Source organism: Pterocles gutturalis, unplaced genomic scaffold (genome assembly GCF_000699245.1).
Source record: "Pterocles gutturalis isolate BGI_N339 unplaced genomic scaffold, ASM69924v1 scaffold8049, whole genome shotgun sequence".
NCBI classification, from domain to species: domain Eukaryota; kingdom Metazoa; phylum Chordata; class Aves; order Pterocliformes; family Pteroclidae; genus Pterocles; species Pterocles gutturalis.
Window position 1 is genome coordinate 17,016 of NW_010128100.1, and position 20,039 is coordinate 37,054.

At 48.8% G+C, this 20,039-nt stretch overlaps 1 protein-coding gene across 1 annotated transcript in view; it reads right to left on the bottom strand.

Moving 5' to 3' along the window:
* Positions 1-19,586, bottom strand: part of ACSS1 (acyl-CoA synthetase short-chain family member 1) — a 30,461-nt gene extending 10,875 nt beyond the window's left edge. The window contains exons 1-8 of the mRNA XM_010079492.1: positions 19,475-19,586; positions 17,994-18,096; positions 8,020-8,219; positions 6,777-6,952; positions 4,268-4,420; positions 2,399-2,546; positions 1,976-2,113; positions 1,417-1,509 (exon numbers count right to left, since the gene is read on the bottom strand). Coding sequence (XP_010077794.1) covers positions 1,417-1,509; positions 1,976-2,113; positions 2,399-2,546; positions 4,268-4,420; positions 6,777-6,952; positions 8,020-8,219; positions 17,994-18,096; positions 19,475-19,586 — 1,123 coding nt within the window. The remainder of the gene's footprint in view (positions 1-1,416; positions 1,510-1,975; positions 2,114-2,398; positions 2,547-4,267; positions 4,421-6,776; positions 6,953-8,019; positions 8,220-17,993; positions 18,097-19,474) is intronic.
* Positions 19,587-20,039: the final 453 nt, after the last annotated feature.

The following is a 20,039-nucleotide window of genomic DNA, read 5'->3' on the forward strand; positions in this document are numbered from 1 at the left end:
GGTGCTGGTAACTATTTATCTGCAGAACTATGCCCGGTTCAAGGTAAGATCAAGCACTCTGCACCTACAGACTGTTCTTTAACCTCTCACCCGACAGTTGTTGCTCCAAAAGCCCAGGAGAAATAAAGTTTAATACAAGGTCTAACCCTGTACTTTGGAGGAAATAGGATACACTGCATGCACCAGTTAATTGAAGACAAACAGACAAAAAAACGTTAGGGCAAAAAAAGATTCTTCTCAGCTCAGTCACTGTCCAGTAATCAACTGGTGCTCCACGGTGTTTTACTTCAGAGCAGCGAGGAGGAAAGCATACAGCACCCAGCCAGGCAGCTTTCCTTCTGCTCAGTACGTGAGAACCCAGATGGTTTAAGAGATCAGCAACTGAAGTAGATAGTAGTCAACATTGTTGTTCTGAATTCTTAGGTGGTTTTATTTCAAATCTGAAAATAAAAAGAATCTGCAAGTGTGGTCTGGATTCAATGGAACTCGTCTGTGTGCCAGAAGCTAATTCATCACGTTGAGATGGGCTACAGGGGTCCTGAGGAGAGAGCTTCCTAGCAGCAATAAGGATTAAATCACCAGCAGCTTGACCTGAAAGGGAATGAATCCTCTGCCCAGCGGCAGCTAGAAATTTAAGAGTAGGGATGGAGTTTTTTCAGCAGAGGCAGAGTGCCAGCAGCTGTGCTGCACCCTTCGAGTCCACAGCGGCATGGCAAACTGTGGTTCCTGACCTGAGAAGGACGTATTGCAAGACACCTTTAGCAACTCTGGAATGTTGGTGCCCAGAAGAGAGGACCGGGTGCTGAGGAAGGAACTGGGAAGGAGCTGCAGGAACCACTGTCCCCTTCCCACCTGACGGACAGCCAACAAGCCTCCGCTCCCTCCTTTCCAAGCTGTGCTTTGACTCCACAGCTCAGTTTTCCATCCTCCTCTGGCTGTTCCCAGGAAGGGAAACAAAGCACACCGCAGTGCAGATTGTGGCTGTATGGTGCTATAAATGCTTTTTCGTGATAAGACCATACCAAGGTCACCACACTTGGATAAATAATTGAAAGTGAAGTTTCCACTTCAAGCTGCCTACTCCCAGCTCTGCCCAGAAATTCAACCTCTGCCTCCTGTTTCTAGAGCCAATCGAGATTTTCCAGCATTCAAAATATCAAAGAACATTCACAGGGGAAAACAAAAAAAAAACAAACCCCACAACGTTGTTGTTGCTTTTATATGCTGTTCCATTGCTATTACGTGGTGAAACTCCACAGTGACTTTCAAAAGCTGAGCAAAATACCAGTTGTTTGGTTGTTGGGTTTTTTTTCCATGCTCATTGGATTGAATTGAAATGTATTAATCCTTTTGTACCCACCACAGCAACCCGTCACTGGTCAGGGCCCTCCACGCTCCTGGAGGGATGCCTTTTACCTGTCTGCCACCACGTGTCCACGAGGGTGCAGCGCCCTTCTCCCACCACATTGTAGAACCACTGCCAAGCTTCGTTGTTGATGGGCTCTCCCACTAGACCAAAAGAAGAAAGGAAGCAGCCTGAGACTCGGGGGTACTGCTGCTGACTTTTTTGCAGAAAGACCAAAAGGCAAGCAATAAATATCACTGAAAGTAACTAATCAATGCAGGTCATATATAAGAACCTCTAGAATTCTAAATAATACAGGAAAATGCTGCTTGGCTCACCTAAGCCAGTAAAATTCAAAGTGATGTCATTTACCGCTGGATAAATCTTTTTAGCAAAGAATGTAGTCCTGCAAAATAAACTAGGAAACAGGCAATCACACCAAGTTTCAATGGCCCAAACTTCAGTTTGTTTCTTCTTATGCTGAGAAAATATCTGAAAAGCCAGACAGGGAGCCTGCTTTGTAATCTGTTTTTAACCACATCCCATACGGTCAGCCGAGCTCCTCTGGTACCTTCATTTCACCAACTAGAACCCCCTGTCTTCTGCAGAAGAATATTTCATGCCCCTTACCTGATCCCAAGGTTTTCAAGGAAGATCTGTCGTATTTCTTCACCCACTCATCTCCATAATTCAGCAGCAAGCGTATAGCTGTAGGTGCTCCATAAAACTGATTGATTTTCAACCTTTGCACCACTTCCCAGTAACGACCTGCAAGATCACAAACAGGATTTTATCTGTCTGCCACTGACAGATCGCCACAAGTGCTCAACAAAAGCTAAAGCTGTGATACTGCGAGTACAGAGCATGACCAATGGCAACTGTTTTTTTTTTCCACCTTGGATGCGCACAAGTTCCTGCATGTCGTAGACACATGTTCCAAAGAAATGGAGCTTACCTCCTCTGAGCAGGCAGGTGACACCAGACAGGTTTCGAAACCTGCTCTGTCACACTGCCGTGTCCAGCCAAACCTCTGCTGTCCCACCACCTCCTCACCTGGGTCAGGGTACACCGGAGTACTTTCAAACAGGACAGAGGTGGCTCCGTTGCAGAGTGGTCCATACACAACATAGCTGTGTCCCGTGATCCAGCCAATGTCAGCCACACAGCCAAAAACATCGCCTTGCTGGTAGTCAAAGACGTACTGCAAAGAGAAACGGAAGGCCAGCTGACTTTCTGCTGGCGGGCACAAAGAGCCGAAAGGTAAGGTGCCGGATGGGATACATCCAAGTGGGAGCAAGAGAGCGTACGGGGCGAGCGGAACCAGGCATGCAGGACGGCGCAGCACATGAGCTAGCCCAAGGTGAGGAAGCAAGTCAGAGGGACCAGTACCAGGGCTTCCAGGCTCCTGACAGCTTTTGCAAACATCCAGGGAGCGTGGCTGTACCAAGAGCTGCTCAGATTGGAGGAACAACACTTACAACCAGAGCTCCGGACACCTAAGGTAGCCTACGCCAGATAGTCCACATGGGAGAGCTGACACTGAACTTCAGGGCCTCAAAGGCTCAGAACCCTGATGAATATGAACAGGTTTCCACAACAAAGCTGGAGAAACCAATACATGGCCATGAAACATTTTGTGAGAAATGTTCCTAGCTGTGCAGCTTCTCTATCCATGTATCACTTTCCAGATGCTCCCCTCTCCCTGCTCATCAAATTCAAGATACGCATCTTGGACAACTCATTACCTTGTCTCGGTTAGGGAAAATGCTTCCTGCTGTAAATCTAGCGCCTTGACTGTATGGTGAAGAGGTCCTGACTCATCAGGCAGTCAGTTTTATGTTTTAAATGAAAGAAAGTGGATCAGAACTAAAAAAAAAAACAATCCTTGAGCATGTGACAGAAGTGTCACACAGAAGTGTGCAAAGACCACAGAAGCCACACAGGTCAGCCGGTCCCTCTGCCTAGGAGAGCTAATTCCTACCTTATCTTTGCAGGTGCCTTTCTGTGCCAGGCTCTGAAATATCTCTGAAGGCACCGCAGCTGCACACAGTGCCTCCCTGCACGTCTGCACCGGAGTGCAGGATGGATCTACCTTCTGGACTAAGAGAGAGATGCCTTGGAGATGATGCTGTCTCTTGGAAAAGCTGATGTAACAAATCCACTTCATGCAGAGAACTCTGACATCTGCACATTCAAACCTAAAAATTCATCTGTGTCAGCCTAAAAAAAGAAAACCTCTGCCTGAACGGTGTGTGGTTACAAAGAGGGCGACACCGCTAAAGCCAGATGGAGATCTTTCACTGTGTTCCTCTCCATGTTTCGCTGATACCTGTCCACATGCAGAGCTCAGACCAGAAGCTTCAAGAAGAAGTGCCTTGACTTTTTTTTTTCCATGAGAAAGGGAGTTAAAACATTTATCCTAGATCCTATAGAAAAGCAGCGCAAAGGTGCAATCACAGAGTACGAACGTAATTTTTGATCTTCAGACAACAAGTGCTTTGCAAAGAGATTAAGACTCCAGATCCTCTTTGAAATAAGAAGGCCAGCATCCCACTGCAAAATACTACAGTAATATCCACACTATCAATGCCAGTAAGATACTTACCAATATCTCCTCAGCTGCATCACTTTCACATCTGCAAATTTTGGCCTGCAACACTAGCACATTTTAAATGCAAAAGTAGCAGCGCCTCACTTTTCTTCCTTTTATAACTCTAGTTTCTGGTTGGCATAGTATTATATTCCCCAGGAACAAATCCTGAAGATTAATTACACATTCTCAGACATTTCTCAGTTTGTTTACACCCAGTATGCCAACTGGGCAGTGAACACAGAATGCAGCAACCCCCACCAGTCCAAGTCCCTCTTGCTAGTACTGTCAGAAGGCAAGCGAACCTTTTCCAGAGAAGGCAGCAGAGTTACCTTGTGCGTGACAGCAGCGTACAGCAGGTATCCAGCCTGGGTGTGAACAATGCCTTTGGGTTTCCCCGTGCTGCCCGAGGTATACAGCATGAAAAGCATGTCTTCACTGTCCATGCTCTCTGGAGTGCACACAGAAGCTGCCTTGGCCATCTCCTAAGGAAAAAAAAAAAACAAAAAAACAAAAAGGTGTCAATGAGAGAAAGATTTTGGCTATACGGAGCCAATTAATACTCCATCTGTAAGCTCGTGGGAAGGTTCCTGTGGACGCAGAGCACGTAGCCTCTCCACCAATACCTCTGCCAGGTGCAGAAGTCAAGGGGGAATGGTCAAATGAAATAAAATTTCTGGAAAAAAAAAAATGCTAGGTCATAGCTCATATTTCAAGCCTTTGCAAGCTGCTGGTAGAAAACCAAAGTGTGACTGCAAACATGAACCACACACTCGGGAGCAGCAGCAAAGCTGAGTGGACACTGCTCAGGAGTTGCCTTTTCCTGTTAAACCTGCAGAGCTACAGTTAAAATGTGCATCCAGCCATTGGGTGACTGCCTTGTCCATCTCATCCTCAAATTTAATTGCTTCTACCCCCGAGAAGGAGAGTGCTTTACTCTCCTGCCTCTGTCACTCCGCTCATACTCCACTTTTTGGGATCCTCTCCTCACCTCTATGGTTGGAACCACCAGAGGGAAGGACACAATGTCCTGCTAGCTCAGAGCAAACCTTTGCTCCAGCTTGTGTGCCCAGTCCAGCAGAGGAAGGGGAAGTAACGTGCTTTGAAAGAGATGCTTGCGGTCACTGAACCTTGTAGAAGCAGAGGGTCTGTCTGCCCAGGCTGTAGATTTTTCAGGACGAGGTTGAACATTTTTCTTATCCACGTACAAACCTGCAATAATCACTCTGTGTTCCAGATGTTCAACACATGGCTGTAAAAAAAGCACAGCTGGCTTGCTTCTCTCAAGCTCTGTACTGTCCTAGATGAATCATGATTCCTGCAATGACTATTAGCTGGCTCTTTGAAGGAATCTCTGGGTACTGCCTTTGTACAAGTATACACTGTAAACATTCTGTATTTACAACTGAACTCTAAAAACAAGCAGGTCCCATTGTTTAAAAGTGTCTGACACAGTTTAATAAAATATGAAGAGCTGATAGGGTCAGCTGTAATTCTCAGCCTCTGAGTTACAGCACACCTGCCCATCTCAGGTATTTATTGCGACATTTCAGCATTGCCAATTCAGTCAAACTTGGCAGTTTTTGAAACTAAGATGGAGTTCTCCTATATTCCATTACAACACGAGCTAAACACACTAAACCATTGCACAAGAGCAGGAAAGCACAACAGCTGTAAAGATTGGTAACGACAGGGTTAAGAGCATTCATGGTTTAATTCCGGTTATGCTTCAGACCCTACAACTGACAACAGGCTGAGCTCAGCTGCTGGATCACCGAAGTGCCTCAGGGTCTTTGCAGACTAAGGAAAATAGTCAGAATGTGTTTTGTGGAGTAAGAAGGAGTAAGACAATTTCCAAATAAAACCTGCCTTCTCTAACCTACCCTAGTAGTTCTTTCACTTACCCTAGTAGTTGGTCCTATCTCATGTGACCCGCACAAGGGCTCCCGAGCAATTATCTTGGCTGCAGATGGGTGATTTCCAGGCACTATTATGATGAGTAGCTTCTGTTTACTGCTGCCAGCAAACTGATAAAACTACTTCTGCGATGGGCTGCAGTCCCACGTGTAACAGCTAACCAGATTAAAAAGACAGCTGTTTTCTTCCCCAGGAAGCACAGGTTCTACATATTCACAAGTCATCACAGTCCTCCCATGATGGGGTAACCATGACACTGTCCAGAACTCCAGGAACTTGACTGCCTTGATTGCACTGCCTTTCAGCAGCGCCCAGTCTGAGAGTGCACGTGACAAAGCACAGCAGAGTCTGAACACAGCAGAACAACAGCAGCAATGGCATCAGTGCGTCCTGGGTCCCAGGAAACACTCCCTCCTTACATCTCAGCACAGTCTGCAAGATTACTCAAATCATAGAATCATAGAATGATTAAGGTTGGAAAAGACCTCAAGGATCGTCAAGTCCAACTGTCAACCCACCACCAACCAACCCACTAACCCATGTCCCCAAGCACCACATCTCCACGTTTCTTGACCCCCTCAAGGGATGGCGACTCCACCACTGCCCTGGGCAGCCTGTTCCAATGCCTCATCACTCCTCCAGTGAAGAAATTTTTTCTAGTATCCAGCCTAAACCTCCCCTGGTACAACTTGAGGCCATTTCCTCTTGTCCTATCACTTGTTCCTTTAGAGAAGAGGCCAGCACCCACCTGGGGAACACCACTGGTGACCGGCCACCACCTGGACTTAACTCTGTTCACCACGACTCTCTGGGCTCAGCCGTCCAGCCAGTTTTTTGTTGCCTACATTTATTAGTGCACTGTATTTCTCTCCCCCAGCACAGTAAACTTTAAGAAACATCAAGGGCACACTAACACCAACGTACCTCCTCAAGGGGAATATCGCGGTCACCCATCTGGACTTCGTTATCTGTCCTCTGAGCCACAAAGACGTGTTCGATGCTGGGACAGTTCTTCACAGCTTCATCCACAGTCGCCTTCAGCTCGATGACTCGGCCCCCCCGGACTCCCTGGTTGTAGGTGATAACTGCTTTGCATCCAGCTAAAAAGAGAAAGAATTAGCAGACGTGCCACCCTGTCTGCCAGGCACCCTGTTTTCATTCCTTTCAGGGATGATGGATAGGACAACACGTATGACAAACACTCAGAACTTCTATCAATCACAACCAGTCAGTGTCACTGCTGAAAACACTTTCAAACCTGAGACTCGCAGAGATGACGGGTAGCTGGAACCTCCACAGTCCATCTCCCCCACCCCAAGGCAGGGCCCGCTCCAGCCAAACCCTTACTGACAGCTGTCAAAAAAAAACTCTAAAACTCTCCTCGCCAGCCCACTCCCATGCTTACCACAAACACGAGAAAGTTCTTCCCACGTTCTAGCCTAAGTATCGCTCAGAAATGGCTCTTTAGCCCATCACCTCCACGTACGTGGCCAAAGTGAGGGCTGACCAAAACACGTACTTGCTCTCCACAGACTAACTCTACTATAACAGAAAAAAAAGCATGAAAATTGCTGTAAGACTTATTCCCTCACACCAGCCATAAAGAAACTGATGTGACTGCTCGGACATGAGCCATTTGCTGTTCTGCTCTTCTGCTGGTATTTTTAGCATCACTTTTTACCTAACTTTTTACGTTTCAACCACACTACAAGTGCTTTGGGCTAAGAACAGCTCTGCCCGTTGGTACAACGGCTCACAGAGCGGGAGGGCAAGCTGCCAGCGCTCCCCTTGCTATACATAAATCACAATCTCACCATCAAGGATGCAGAATTAGCACTGTGCAGGAGTATCAAAGAAAACGCCGTGATTATACTGCAAAAGAACAAATCAGGCCCCATTCCTAAGCTCTGGATTTCCTTCCAGCTTCACTGTTGTCTGGCAGTAACCCAGTGCAGACTGAATGTTGAGCAATTTCTAAAGTATTTTAAGGCCAGAGGATACTGCGTCTGCCACCAAGGAAAAGGCTCTTCCAAGTACTTTGCAAAGGAGAGGTTTGTCCTGACAGCTGGGAACGAACCTTTTCTCTTTCTGACAAGAAAACAGGGAACTGGGATATGTCTTGGAGCCCTGTCCCGAGGCGTTTGTTCCTCGATCTGCACCTACTTACCGTCCATGATCCTCCCAGCCAAGGATTCCGCGCTGAATCCGGCGAAGACCACGGTGTGAACGGCACCGATCCTGGCGCAAGCCAGCATGGCTGCCACCGACACAGGAGACACAGACATATAGATGGCCACCTTGTCCCCTTTCCGTATCCCGTATTTCTTCAGGGTGTTGGCAAGACGGCAAGTCAGATCCAGAAGTTCCCTGTGGCACAGAAGAAACGCTCTCATGCGACTGCACAACCTGTTTTACCAGAAGTCAGGGTCCATTTTCTCCATCTTTGATGCCTTTTTTACCTACGAGGCTCAGTCAGAAACTCCTGGGAACACGTGTGGGATAAACACGAGGTGGAATGGAAGCAGAAATGTTCCTCTAAGGCACAAAAAAGCAGTTCATGGGCAAGGAGTTGCACGTGCACATTTTTCTGCTGCCTGCACGGCGGCTAAACATGATGGTAGGCATGGCTGGGGCCTGGGACCGAGAAGCTGTCATGAACTGAACAGCTCTGTGGGCTTACAGAAGAAGACAGATAACTGTGCCAGGTGAGGAGTGGTCTCGCGCCAAGGAAGGAGGTGACCCTCCCGAGGGGCAGCGGAGCAGCCCTCCCTGGTGGCAACCATCAGCTCAGCAGAGAAGATTCAACAAGTCTGCCAGGAATGAAAATTGTCCTCTGGGTTCAGGGACTCGCTGAGCACTGAGGTCCAGAGGAGAGAGACATCTTCAACCTGTCACCCTTCAGGGTCTGTAAGCTACACCACCAGGGACTCCAAAACTGTTAACAAACAAATGAATTTGGGGGGTCTGCATTCCACAACAAGCTGCAAAGCATGAATCTTCCTATGTATCCTTATCTCACAGAACTGGCCATAGCTGTGAAAAAAAAAACAAACAAACAGACAAAACCAGTTTTCAGGTGGTGGCTAAGCTGCAAATAAAACAAAAGATATTAGAAAAACAATTCTTCCCTGAAAGAGTGATGAGGCATTGGAACAGGCTGCCCAGGGAAGTGGTGGAGTCACCATCCCTGGAGGAGGTCAAGAAACGTGGAGATGTGGTGCTTCGGGACATGGGTTAGTGGGTTGGGTGGTGTTGGGTTGACGGTTGGACTTGATGATCCTTGAGGTCTTTTCCAACCTTCATGATTCTGTGATTCTATGAAACTTTGCTTCTGGTCTGTTAAAAATTGTTTTGTTTCTTTTTTTAAACCAATACAAGTTAGAAATAGGCAAAGCTGAAGTGCTCCACTTTGGAAATGTCATAACAAAGCCATGGGCTGAGAATAACTTGGCATCTTACTTCTTTGGGATAAAACTCCATCTGCACTGTGAGGGCAGCGAAGCAACGCAGCCATAAAGTCTGAAGGCGGATACACTGATGGCTGGAGGGATACCACTTCCCTGATGTCTTTTGGAATATAAGGAAAATGAGTCTTGAATCCCAGCCACAGCACTTGGTGTTATTTATTTTGAGACTATTTCTGCAGCATCGAGTAAATCCACCACTCCAGAAGCACATGGATTCAGAGAGGCGGCCAGCCGTGCACCGTGCCTGCTCTCTGCAGGAGCTGCCAACAGCCACCACCCTGCGGGAAAGCAGATGTGGAGTGGCTTTACCCTGGACTGAATTTCCTCCTAACCCCTTACAGCTAAAGCTCAGCCTAAACTCTAAAGCACAGCATTCAGCACCTCCTCCCAAGCGCTTCACGGCCATGCACGTTCCTGCTACCTACAGAAGCGCCCGCTCTGTCGGATGGATTATTTTGCTTCCTTTCAGTAAGCTCATGAACAGAACGACTCCGTGCAATCACAAATTCCCACCCAATGCTTGTTTTGGTGCCTTGTCCTAAAAGGTCACATTCTCTGTTCCAGAATTCATCCCATGCTGCCTTAGGGAAAAAAAAAAATCTCAACCGCGGATAAATACAAAAGATTCAAACCAAAACGGAGCTGCTCAACTGCGGAGCACGGGAAGTGAAACAAGCCCTGGATGGGCTGTTGTGAGAAAGCAAAACAACCACCTGCCTACAATGGAAAATCCCCAAGTGCTTTCAGAGCCGCAGCCTCTTTTTCCTGAAAAGAAATGCCAGAAGAGCTCTGGCTAGGGCGGCTTTTCCCAGCAGCTCCACGGTTCACTTTCTTATTCAGGATTTAGTGATTGTTATGCCAGAAGCTCTTACTGGTTTTTTGGTTTTGTTTTGTTTTTTTTTTACAATTAACCCCAATTTCACATTCGCTTAATAAGAGTGTGCGAGCAAGGTGACAGACATTAAGGACCAAGTTTTTACTCCTGGATCTATTCGCTTTGCCTTCTCCCCACGACTTTGACAGGTCTCGCGGGTCCCTTGGCAGGGCATCACATGGGGGAATGGACACAAAGGCAAAGAGAAGGTGAAGCCAAGAACTCCAACCAAGAAATCCACAAACCCTGGAGCATCTTCTGGCTCCTACAGCAGCAGCTCAGGCTTCCCCTCCGGTTCAAGAAAGGGAGAAGGCAGGAACACTGAGCTGGGAATCCTTCCCTGGGCTCCCTCGCTCCTTCACACACGTTCTGCTCTCTGCGATGCCAGCAGGTCACACATTTCCAGGAATTAACCTGGACACGTCTCGGGGTGGAACGAGCACCCCACATGGTCGCTGCCCTGCAGAACTGGGTGGGACAGACCTAACTGAACCATGCAGTGGGAAACCATGGCCATGACCCTCCCCACTTGCTGCTGCTGCCAAGCTGGGTGTTGCAATCCCTCCTCCATCACACCAGGTTAAAGGACCCCAGAGCAATTCTGACCCCAGGGACAGCACCGTCTCACCGCTGGCACAGAAGCAATGCCACCAAACACCGGCGGGCTGCGCACAGGGAAGGATCCTGCCTCCCATCCACACCCGAGCAAGGCACGTTTACCAAAAACATATGCCAGATGCTGAACAGGGCTAGACGGTGTCACCCTGGGGCCACTGAGATAGGGCAAAAGAAGCCATCTCCACTTAGCTTCTGCCTGCACCGAACCATGGGGTACAGAGGAAGGGAAGAGGAACCAAGGGCTTGGAGTGAAAACATCTACCCTGAAAGGGCTCAGCTGTTGGCCAGTGAAGGGCAGAAGGTGGCCAGAGGCTCAGAGCAGACATGCACTGCTTCTGCAAACCCCAAGACGAGAGAGAAAAGCAAAATCCGTGGCGATGCTCACAGAGTTGCCACCTCCTGGCACCCCAAGGCGTTTCCGTGCAGCCGCCCCAGAGCAGGGTAGGGCTCAGCAGAGGCAGGCGGGACAGCCACCGGACACGGACAAATCCACGGGGCACGCAGCGGCTCCCAGGGCACCCGGTTCCCCGTGTGCAAGCCGGGCAGACAACAGGAGGATGTCAGCAGAGCCGCTGCAACAGAAGGAAATGTGCGGCAATGCAAGGAAGCGGCCCAGCCCCTCTGGACAGAGACAGGCGAGAAACTGCAAAGTCACTTCATGGTGCAACGGTCTGCTGTGCCTCTGCAAAAGCAGATCTAAGAGCTGAGGGCAAAGCAGAGACAGGACACCACTCATGGGGGCAAAATATCAGGGTGGAGCTGAGAAATGGGGAAGCAGCAGCCAGTCGGATGCAGGAGGCAAGGAGAAGGAACAGTAGGATGCACTTTTAAAGCACAGCAAGCCAGGGAGATGGCAGGCATGTAAATATGGGCAGGGAAGGTGAAAAAGTATAACACACGGAGGAGATTCTGGACTTGCTTTCAGCAAACGTTACCTTTCAACTAAAAATGCAGCAAGTCCCACCTATTTGTTGCACTGCAGGCGTGAGGGTAGATAGCTGCTGAACATGGATTTCACATGAATTTACCCATCCCAACCCTGCGCCTCCAAAATCAGAGGCGAGCGCCGTCCTCCTCCGGCGACAGTGACACACCCTTACCCACCAATTCTGTAACCCTGTTGTAGAAGGCCACCAAATTCATCAGGCATGATTTGCCTTTGGTGAAGCCGTGTTGGTTGTCATCAATCACCTGTTTGTTTTCCATGTGCCTTAGCATAGTTTCCAGGAGGATCTGCTCCATGGTCTTGCCAGGCACAGAGGTGAGACCGACCAGCCTGTAGTTCCCCAGGTCTTCCTTATTTCCCTTTTTAAAAATGGGGGTTATGTTTTCCCTTTTCCAGTTCACAGGAACTTCACCAGAGCACCACGACTTCTCAAACAGGATGGATAGTGGCTTGGCAACTTCATCCGTCAGTTCCCTCAGGACCCGCGGATGTATCTCATCAGGTCCCATGGACTTGTGCACCTTCAGGTTCCTCAGGTGGTCCCTACAGCAGGCGAGCATCTCCTCAGCTACCCCAGCATCACTCCTAAGCACAAGACCTGCACGGCTGTCCCCTCAGCAGAGACAGCAGATCACTGGCCAGGCCAGCACTTCTGTTTAATAACCTAACAGACACGGCACTTCTCTATTTTTACAACACCTCTGTTCAGAAACTACCAGACCGTGTTTCTCCCAGATTCCCCCCCAGATCCAGTGGTGCCTGTGTTTCCAAAGCCCACTGCTCAGTTTCTGGAACGACAGCTCCTGTAAAACCCATCACTGACACATGACGTTTCCCTCACCCATTACAGCGATGCCTGGCAAAACCATTTTTTTTCCAAGAAGTCTGATGCTATCTTTTGCCACAGCCTGCAGCTTTCTAAACAAAGGAAGACGATTCTTTTATCGTCAAGACCTTCTTTGGGAAGCAGCCTTTTGCAAAGCATTTCTAGACATTTTCCTAATATATTTTCTTGTAGTTTATTTCCTGGAACCAGAGTTTGGATCAGGCTGAAACTATTTGAAAATTCAGGTAAAATGGCCCAAACAGATTAGTTTAAAAAAAACAAAACCAAAACAAAACAAAAAAAAAAAACCAACAACAACAACACAAACCCAAAATCACAAAAACCAAACAGATCTGGCCATCTCTCAGCCCAACAACCTCACACCTCACCTCCCAGCTGCTGCTCTATGTGAATTACTGAGGAGTCGGAAGCCTTGCGATCACAGCGCTGTGGGCACCATCGTTTGAGATGTGCGTTCACGTACCCTGGCACACCAGGATTCACACCACATCCCTTCTACCTGGGTCAATGTTCTGGCCACAAGGATAACGCACAAACCTATTCAAACCTCACTGCAGCTTCTGGGACGGTGCCTCCATTTAACCCTTCATTTCCCTCACTTTTTGCTCAATAGAGAAAACATGTGCTTCCTTTCTTCACCAAAAGGAAAACTCAACAGTTTTTTTCCAATTTAGGGAGAATAACTGAAAATGTAAAGCTCAACAGGAGGCTTTTTGTCTACAGGTTGAATTGCTAAGCTGAGCGCAATCCTCCAGCCTTCCTGCAGGCATCCTGAACCCAAGGCAAAGGAAACCCCTCGTGACCTTTTTCAGGCGAGAAAGTGAAAAGTCACTGAGCTGCCATGGATGAGGAAGGCTGAAAGCCTGGGCAAGATTTACTTGCAGCTTCAACTCAGGAAGCCAACACTAGAAAGAAGGAAAAGATTTTGCTGTTGCTGAGAAGTACCTCCCGCAATGCACAGCCTGCAGAGTACCTGCACGGCTTCCAGCTCCCGGCTCCGCTGTGATCTCCAACACAATTCCAACCACCACGGCTCAGGCTGAGGAACCTCCACACAGCTAAACGCACAACTGGGACGCGGCTAGTGAAGATGTCCAACCACTTCTGCTCTGCACATTCCCACCTACCTACAAACCCTAGCATAAGCTACCTAGGACTTTAATTTCTGGCCCCTCAGCTTTTGCTTTCCTCTCTGGATTTTGCATTTTGAACATTCCCTTTGCCTGCAACATTTTCTGCACTGGAGTGAGTTCCTTTGTAAATTAAAACCCTTCCACCGAGACCCAGCCTGCAACCTTTTGCAAAACCAAGTTAGCTGACGCACAGTGCCGCCCGCTTCTTCGCACGGCTCCCTTTGGCGATGCTCGCAGGACTGCGCAGTGCTAGGAAATGCTGGCTCACAGGCGGCTAAACTGGAGACTGTGGGAAACAAGGGAACACCAGCAAGAATAAATAACCCCACGCTGGCCAGGGGAATGGCTGGCATAACTTCAGCTGCTCTCTCTAACATTCCCTGTCGCTGAGCTTACAAAGGTTGCAACCCAACAGCTCCGGCCGCCGACACTGTCTCCTTATATAAGACACTTGACAATATAGTGCCCTTTAAAACCAGGCTCAGCAATGCTTTGGGGAATTCCTCTGCAAGATTTCAAAGCTCCTGGGCCCTGACAACATCAACAGAGCAGGACAAAACACTCCCACCCTTCTGCCAATAAATTCAGCTTGCTGCTCACAGCAGCACGCTCCGGCTGGTTAACTGCTGCTTCGCCACTGCCCTACCAATGGTTTGATGGTTGTTCAGCATCCAGAGAGCCAGACCTCTGGATGAAAGGTTGGCATGATCTGTCCCTGCTTTGCTGACTGCAGCCACCAAACCCCAGAAGGGCTGCATGCCCTGCTGCCATAAAATCACAGAATGGTTTGGGTTGGAAAGGACCTTAAAGATCACCAAGTTCCAACCCCCCTGGAGGGACACCTTCCACCAGACCAGGTTGCTCAAAGCCTCATCCAGCCTGGATGGGATTTTTGTCCCAAAAGCAGTAAAAAAACCACAAGTCTCCTGCCTTCCCATTCAAAACTAAAGATAATTTGAAACTTAGCTGAATTTCTGCTTGATAAAAATGAAACCCAGAGTCAGGAAAAAGCACAAGAGGGGCCAGGGAATGTTTTTCCCAGAACACTGAACTGCATCAGCTGAAGAGACGGAACAACTCAGCAGTGAAAAAAGGATCATCGCAACCGAGTCTGTAAGGGCAGCAATCGCCACTCAAGCACAACTAAAATGTTTCACCCATAGCTTTGTTTATCTTTGCCAATAAGGAGATGTTTAATCCCTCTCTTAGCACAGAGCACTGGAACTCCGCCACATAAACACAACCCACCTTGCTGACGAGCGTGCACGGAGATGGAGGCTGACTCAGGGCACAGCCCTGCCAGCTCTTCCTCGCTGCAAGGGAGACAGTTAGTGGGGCAGCGGAGGCAAACAGAGGCTCTTATTTCTCCCAAGGATGAGCAAGCTGGGACAGCAGTTTCCAGTGCTGGCCTCTTCTCTAAAGGAACAAGTGATGGGACAAGAGGAAATGGCCTCAAGTTGCACCAGGGGAGGTTTAGGCTGGATACTAGAAAAAATTTCTTCACTGGAGGAGTGATGAGGCATTGGAACAGGCTGCCCAGGGAAGTGGTGGAGTCACCATCCCCGGAGGGGGTCAAGAAACGTGGAGATGTGGTGCTTCGGGACATGGGTTAGTGGGTTGGGTGGGGTTGGGTTGATGGTTGGACTTGATGATCCTTGAGGTCTTTTCCAACCTTCACGATTCTATGATTCTACGATTTTCTTGCCAATGCTGGAGGCAGCCCCGCTGACTGAGGCTTTCCCCTTCCTCAGGGAAGAAGCCGCCTGTTCCAGCGCTCTTCCTGCACAGCCGCCTGCTTCCTCTGCAGGCTGCGATGGGAATGGAGCCAGCACTCGGCTGCTTTCTTGTCCCCGACAGCTCCCCAAGAGGAGAAGGGAGAGCACCCACGCCAGCAGCCACGTCTCTCCTTGTGCCACCCTGGGCTCACCTATAAGGAGAAGAAGCTCGCAGCAGCAAGCCTTGCAAAGTAGATAATGCAACAAACCTTGTGCTTCTCTGCACACACGACCTGGACACCTCCCAGCTGAGATTCCAGGACCTTTCTCAACGCCAGCCCACGAGGCAGTGGCCAAATTAAAGTCTCACTTCCCTAGCACACGACTTCAGGGCTGCTGTCCCATTAACAGCACATCCAGACCCTGAGGAAAGGTGTGGGAATAAAGAACTGGTGGTTAGCAAAAGTGTAAACTGAGCTTCAGGTTAGAGAATGATTGTGGCCAAGTGAGGCAGCACTGCTCTACTGCAAGCGCGAGAAGCAGCAGGTTCAAAACAGCACGTAGCAGAAAACAGACAAAAACCTGAAGCTCAGTAGAATGTAAAAACAAAACTGAGATGATGTAATCCTTGGGTAATAAACTGGGAGCTTGCATACAGGACGGCAGCATTTGCTCTCAGCAATGTTCCCCCTTCAGCCAACTGGAGTGCATTGGGTGTGTTTCAGCATGCCGTGCCGATCCCGGCGGGCTGGAGATAGGCAGAAAGGGGCACATCTCCCCTGCCACAGACCCCAGAGCTGGGGTCCTCCCCATACCCAGCACCCCTCTCATTCCCCCTTCACACCGCAGCTGTCCTGCACGGGGGCTGGCACCCAGGGACCACCCTGCTGCAGAAGGCTCTCGGAGAATCACTCAACCAGCTCCTGGACCACCTCTTTTTCTAAAAAAAACCCCAAACCTTCTAGATAAACCAAGATGCTACGGCAAAATATTTTCAGCTAAGCTTGGACTCAGAGGGAGGTCAGTGCCAAGACGCCTTGGAAAACTTTAGCGACCTATTTAAAACCTTTAAAAATGCAGACCAAAGATCATGGAAAAGGCAAAACTTGCGCACACACCCACAGAATATCACTGTTTTCCACAAAGCTGCTCCTGACTTAACGAGATAAGCAGAGAAACAAGTGACCTGCTTTAGCAGCCGTAGGACCAAAGTCTCTCGAGAAACTGCGTCACTTGCACGTAGCCACGTCTCAGCCGGAGTATCAGGCAGAAACAGGGATGTGGCTCTCAAACACAAGCAGCAGTTTGTCTTCCACTTGGATGTTCTTCGTTCTGGTTGCTAGCTACTGTGCCTTTGTCAGGCTGCACAAGGATGGACTCAGTTTTCTACCCTTCTCTACCACTAGAAGGGCAAAAGCCAAACTCAAAGTGCTTAGCCAAGCCACCCCATTGGTTACAATACTTTTATATCATAACACATCTACGCAACCTGTCAAATAACAATACCAAGATTAAAGCCAGTCCGCTCCTTCCACAGCTTTATATCGGTCAATGTTTATTTCTGCTGCGCGGAGTGCTAATCTCTCAAAGCTATTTGTACACCCACTCCTCCCTGCCGACCAGCCTCTTTACTCCCGTGAACAACGGAGCTGTGATAAATGCTGAACCAGAGCACCAGAACCTACTTAGATTCAAGAAGCTCCAGGAATCCCAACTATGAACAAGCCACAGAAAACATTTTGAAAAAGAGTCAGATGCCAGGACTTTCTAAGTCTCCTCTGCTTTCTGACCCAGCAGATTAATGGGTTTAAACTAAGAGAGGGGAGATTTAGGTTGGATATTAGGAAGAAATGTTTTCCTGTGTGGGGGGTGAGGTGGTGGCCCAGGTTGCCCAGAGCAGCTGTGGATGCCCCATCCCTGGAGGGGTTCAAGGCCAGGCTGGATGAGGCTTTGAGCAACCTGGGCTAGTGGGACGTGTCCCTGCCCATGGCAGGGGGTGGAACTCAATGATCTTTAAGGTCCTTTCCAACCCAAACCATTCTGGGATTCTATGATTCTATGATCAAACACGTGGCTCCCTGCAATCCATCAGATCTGGCTCCCTAAAACATGCGCTGAGGAACGTATTAGTCTGGGAAACCTCTAACTCTCACTAAGGAGATGGACGATGTAAAAGGCATTTTTGCAGGTGGGCTTGTCTCCTAAACGAGGGCACGCAGCAGGGAGAAGAGAAATATGCTTGAAAACTGACGTATTCTAACAAACCCTACAATCCATAGCAGCATCCAAGCCAGCATCACTCAACGCAGCCTCAAGGTTGCTCTAAACTGCACTGAGGATGGAGAAGAGGAACACAAGGAGCTTCAAATCCCCTCCAGCCAGGACTCCAGATGACTCTCTCACCACAACACCACAGCCTAGCCGCAGCACTGCGGCGGCACGTCTGATGTACCGCAGAAGAAAGCAGCGTTTCCCAGAGGTCCCATTCCCCGCCCCACCGCATCACCAGGCTTTGTAAAGCACCACGAGAAGGTCCCATACCTGTACGTGACATCCACCGCTGTGCCTGGCTCATCTCTCTCCCAAATCAAAGCCACTCTGTTCGGAGACTCCTCAACGTGCCTATCCAAGCAATTCACTGCAAGAGAACAGAGGTTTCAACACAGCCTGCTCATACACACGGTGCTCTGTAAACTCAGCTCGGCCAAGCGTAACAGCAAGCTGGCATGGAATGAGACATGGCTTGCTAGCCAGCTAGCCACACTAGCCACGTGCTCATTTACGCCACTGCAAAGTTGTCCTTTACAGTGGTAAAGCTGCCCTTTGCCATACCTGTAGTATGCAACTACTACAAACATACTATTTAATTGATAGAGCTGCCATGGAGATGGCACCCCCACGAGAGGGCTCGCTGGTTCCGCTCAGCTTAGCTCCGCTGGCTAAGCTTCAACCAGCCCAAGCCTCTCCCCTGCTCCCAGCAGCACACAGACAACAACACGCTCAGCCCCCCAGAGCAGCACTTCACCACATCAATCGGACAGACTGCCTTCCCCAGCTTGCATTTTTAGCACCGTATTGTTTGAATTTTCTAATTAAAGCTCCCATGAAATGTTTTTATTCTAGGGTGCAACAGAAAAGCTGAACCTCCGCTAACTGTATCTGACTTTAGGATCTACTCACGGAGTACGGACACCTACACATTGCCAGACATCTGGGAAAGATGAGCATGGCTCAAGCTTACACCTCCTAAAATGTAAAGATATAAAAATAGCTGCTGAAGGTACATCTCTCCCTGCAACAACCTGAGGTAGAGGAAACCTGAACAACTACGTGAGATGCTCAAGTGGACTCAGGGAGAGAACTCACCCTGAAGAAACTTGGAGAGAATCCACCCAAGAACCTGCCTGCACGTTCAGCAGCAACCTGCCTAACAGTTAGAGATTAACCTTGTCAAGTATTAATTCCAAGCCTAAACTAAGCTTACGGATTTCGTTACCATCTTCCAAAGGCAGATGTTTTATTTCAATAGACAATTATTAAAAACCAGTCAGGCACAATGCTGTGTAACTCAGAGAAAGCCCTCCAAAAAAATCGCTGAATTTCACATATTTCCTGGAAACATTAATAGTGGTGGGGAAGGATTGCATCTTTCCAGATAAACTAAATGCAATGGAAAGTGACTACTGCTGTCACGATTTGTGAAGTTTAAGTAAACTGCAGCCCAGGAGTCAGCTGGGGCTGTTCTATGATCAGAGCTGATTTACACCACTCCCACGGAGGGTGGGAGCGAGCCCCTAAAGGTGCACCAAGAGAGAAATCCCTCAGAGTATGGCATATCCCATTACAGGAAAAACTGTAAACCTGAAAAATATGAAAAAGCGCTCTTCAAGCTGTTTGAAGTCTTTTTTTTTAATGTAAATTCCTGCAGCAATACTATAAAAACAAAAGCGATAAAGCCACTTTTGAGGTCACCCCAATACGGGAGGACACAAGCTCTAACGGGGATCGCTTTGAGCAGTTACATGCTGGTTTCCACTGCCTTCCGTCCACAGCCCGTGGGATCTGCTGCAGCTCCGTCTGCCGCCCTTTGCAGGTCCCACCTCCCGCCAGCAACACCCGCACGTATTGCGCCATGCTAGAGTCAATCGTGTTAGCGGGGATTCGCCGCCCGAGCAGCATTTCTCACGTGTGAGCAGCTGTACTAGTCTTCAGAGGGAATTTCTGCTGCAGGAAGCCCCAGCTGAGCCAAGCCAGAGCTTTAAGCTCTTTGCTCACTAAGACCCAGGAGCTGAACCAGTGCCAAACGCTACGACTTCCTGCCTAACCTTCGGCTTACAAGAGCCTTTTGCTCATTTTAAAAAACAGAATTTAGTGACCTTCCCCTTACTACCGCACCCTAACGGTTTCTCCGTACGTTTTCTTGCATCCTCCACGATACTTGGAAATGCTTCATGTTGGTCAGACATGCTCCTGAGAACCCAGAGCCCTGGCTGGAGGTGCAGGAGTTTGTTGGGTTATTCTCCTTGGCCAGGAGTCTCAGTGCAATGAACCCAGAAGGGCTGAAGCTCAAAGCTCCCCCACATCCTA